General features: G+C 68.2%; 1 protein-coding gene across 1 annotated transcript; it reads left to right on the plus strand.

Moving 5' to 3' along the window:
* HRG_07383 (VrtJ) lies at positions 1–1,867 on the plus strand (the record flags this gene model as incomplete). The annotated part of the gene is made up of 2 exons (XM_044865854.1): positions 1–1,372; positions 1,455–1,867. The coding sequence occupies 2 exons, from the start codon at positions 1–3 to the stop codon at positions 1,865–1,867; spliced, it is 1,785 nt and encodes a 594-aa protein (XP_044718818.1).
* Positions 1,868–2,368: the final 501 nt, after the last annotated feature.

Genomic DNA, 2,368 nt, shown 5'->3' on the forward strand with positions numbered 1-2,368 from the left:
ATGCTACCGGAAGCAGGCCAGGTGGAGCTCAGGAGATGGCGTGGGAGGGCTGGTCGCGGCACGGCGCGGCGCAGGAGGCGGGCGGTCGCCGTTCGGGCCGAAGCTGCTTCCCGAGGGCGCGCCGGTGCCGGTGTGCGCCGAGTGCGCGCGGCGGGTCGGGCGCGACGGCGCATCGGCGGCGATGCACCTCCACCGGCGGCTCGGCTGCGAGCACGTCTACCCGGACGAGCTCAAGGCCTGACGCCGGTCGAGGAGAAGCTGATCGCGCTCAACTCATGCTACGGCTTCGTGACGAAGGACAGCATCCCCGGCGGCAAGAGGCAGGGCGTGAGGCACCCGAGGCACGTCAAGGGCCACATCACGGAGTTCCCAAACGACGTCCAGGGGCTTGCGACCAACGGGCTCCCGCACCCGCTGCTCCGGGTCATGGACGAGATCCACGTCTCGTGGCAGGGCGCCGAGAGGCCCGGGCCGCGGGACTTGTCCGGCCTGCTGTCTGTACGGCGGCGGCCGGTGGAAAGGGCGTTGGCGTGGCTTAAGGAGAATAACCCGCACTATAGCGAGGTCGAGGTCGACACGGCCGAGATGGACAGCTGGGGGGAGCCGGCGCACGGGGTGCCGGCGGCGGTGTGGGAGCGGCTCGAGCACAACGAGCCGTCGGCGCGCGAGAGGACGCAGACGGCGCAGCTGGTGCCGCCGACGGAGCGGGCCATGGACGACGAGGGCGTCGTCGAGATCGAGGAGGTGCTTGCGATGCTAAGGCAGGGCCGGGACCCCGCCGAGGGCCGGCCCGACCCCGGGCCTACGTACGAGGGGGCGGGTAACGGCGAGGATCTAGAGGGCGCTAGGCCCGAAGAGGAGGGGGACATAATTAACGAGGTAACGTCGTCCGGCATGTTCGACGGGGCGCCCGAGGTGGCGGACGCCGATAAGATCCGCTTCGCCCGCGAGGCTATCGGGACCATAGGCCCGAGGACATGGGTCAACATGGCGGCGGGAGGGGCGGCGGGAGGGGCGGCGAGGAGCAGCGGCCGTGGCGGCGACAGCGAGCCCTACATACAGGTGCGGCGCGGAGACGAATTTGCCGACTCGGCAGACGCGTCCTTCTTCGCCAGGGCCTTCCCGACCCTGTTGCCCTTTGGGCTAGGCGGGCCGAGGCTCGCCGACGAGGCCGCCGCGGGCGAGGGCGCGGCCGCGGCCGCCGGCCGGCGGGGCGACGACAGCGCGACGCCGGTGCCGGCCGTCTTCGTCTTCGTGCCCGGCATGCCGGTCGTCGTGAACCAGAACACGCACCAGGGGCTGAAGGTGGTGAACGGGGCCGGCTACACGGCGGTGGCCGTGATCCCCGACCGGGCCTTCCCGGCCACCGGGTGTCGGCGGAGCTGACGCTGCACTTCGGCCGCCGGCGGGCATCGTGCTGGCGTCGGAGACGACCCGGGACCTCCACTTCGTAGGGATGCCGGCCGGGACGATCCTGCTGACGCCCATCAGCGTGAAGATCACGGCGCAGCGGAAGCGGCCGTGGCAGCGCAACGACGTGAGCCGGCGGGGCCTGCCGTGCGCGGCGGCCTTCGCCTGCACCGACTACAAGGTGCAGGGCGGGACGATCGAGCGCGTCGCGCTCGAGCTGCGGGGGGCGAGGACGACGACGGTCGAGGGCAGGGCGGTGGCGTCGCCGTGCGACCCGTACAGCCTCTACGTGCAGCTCGCGGTGCCCGACGCTCGACGGCATCACGCTCGTGTCGGAGGTGCGGGAGCGGGACTTCATAGGGAACCGGGTGCCGAAGGAGATGACAGCGGCGCAGGCACGGCTGGAGGAGCTAAGCGGGCTGACGACGCGAGAGGCGGCCGGCCTACCCGCGGGTGAGGACGCGGGCGAGGAGGGCCGAGGCAGCCCGGCCCCAAAGAAGACCAATGAGAGGGAGTCTTCAAGAGATGGCCAAGAGGAGGGGGGGGCCAATCAGGAAGAGGCTTCAAAGGGGGCAAAGAGGGGAAGAAAGAGCGGGAAGAGGGGTCGAGTTACGACGAATCAGAGGTAAGAACGGCGACGAATGAGAAGATGAGGGACACGGGGTAAAAAGCGCCGACCAATCAGAGGGCCGGAAAGTGGGTTGGAAATTTTTGGAACAGGAGAAGGCTCGCCTCGGGCTCGCGCAAAGAGCCTTGAGGAACGAAAGTTTGTGGTTGAAATTTGAGGCTGACAGGAGAGGCAACCCAACGGGGGTTGCGCAAAGAGCCTTGAGGAACGAAAGACTACAGGGAAAAAAACTTAAGGAAGAAAAAAAAGGGGCAGACGTGAGGATTGAGGATGGAGTAAGAACAGGGGGGACTTAAGGACGGAGTGAAAAAGAGTGATAGAACCAGGGTA

The sequence above is a fragment of the Hirsutella rhossiliensis genome, assembly GCF_020360975.1.
Source record: "Hirsutella rhossiliensis strain HR02 chromosome Unknown scaffold00008, whole genome shotgun sequence".
NCBI classification, from domain to species: Eukaryota; Fungi; Ascomycota; class Sordariomycetes; order Hypocreales; family Ophiocordycipitaceae; genus Hirsutella; species Hirsutella rhossiliensis.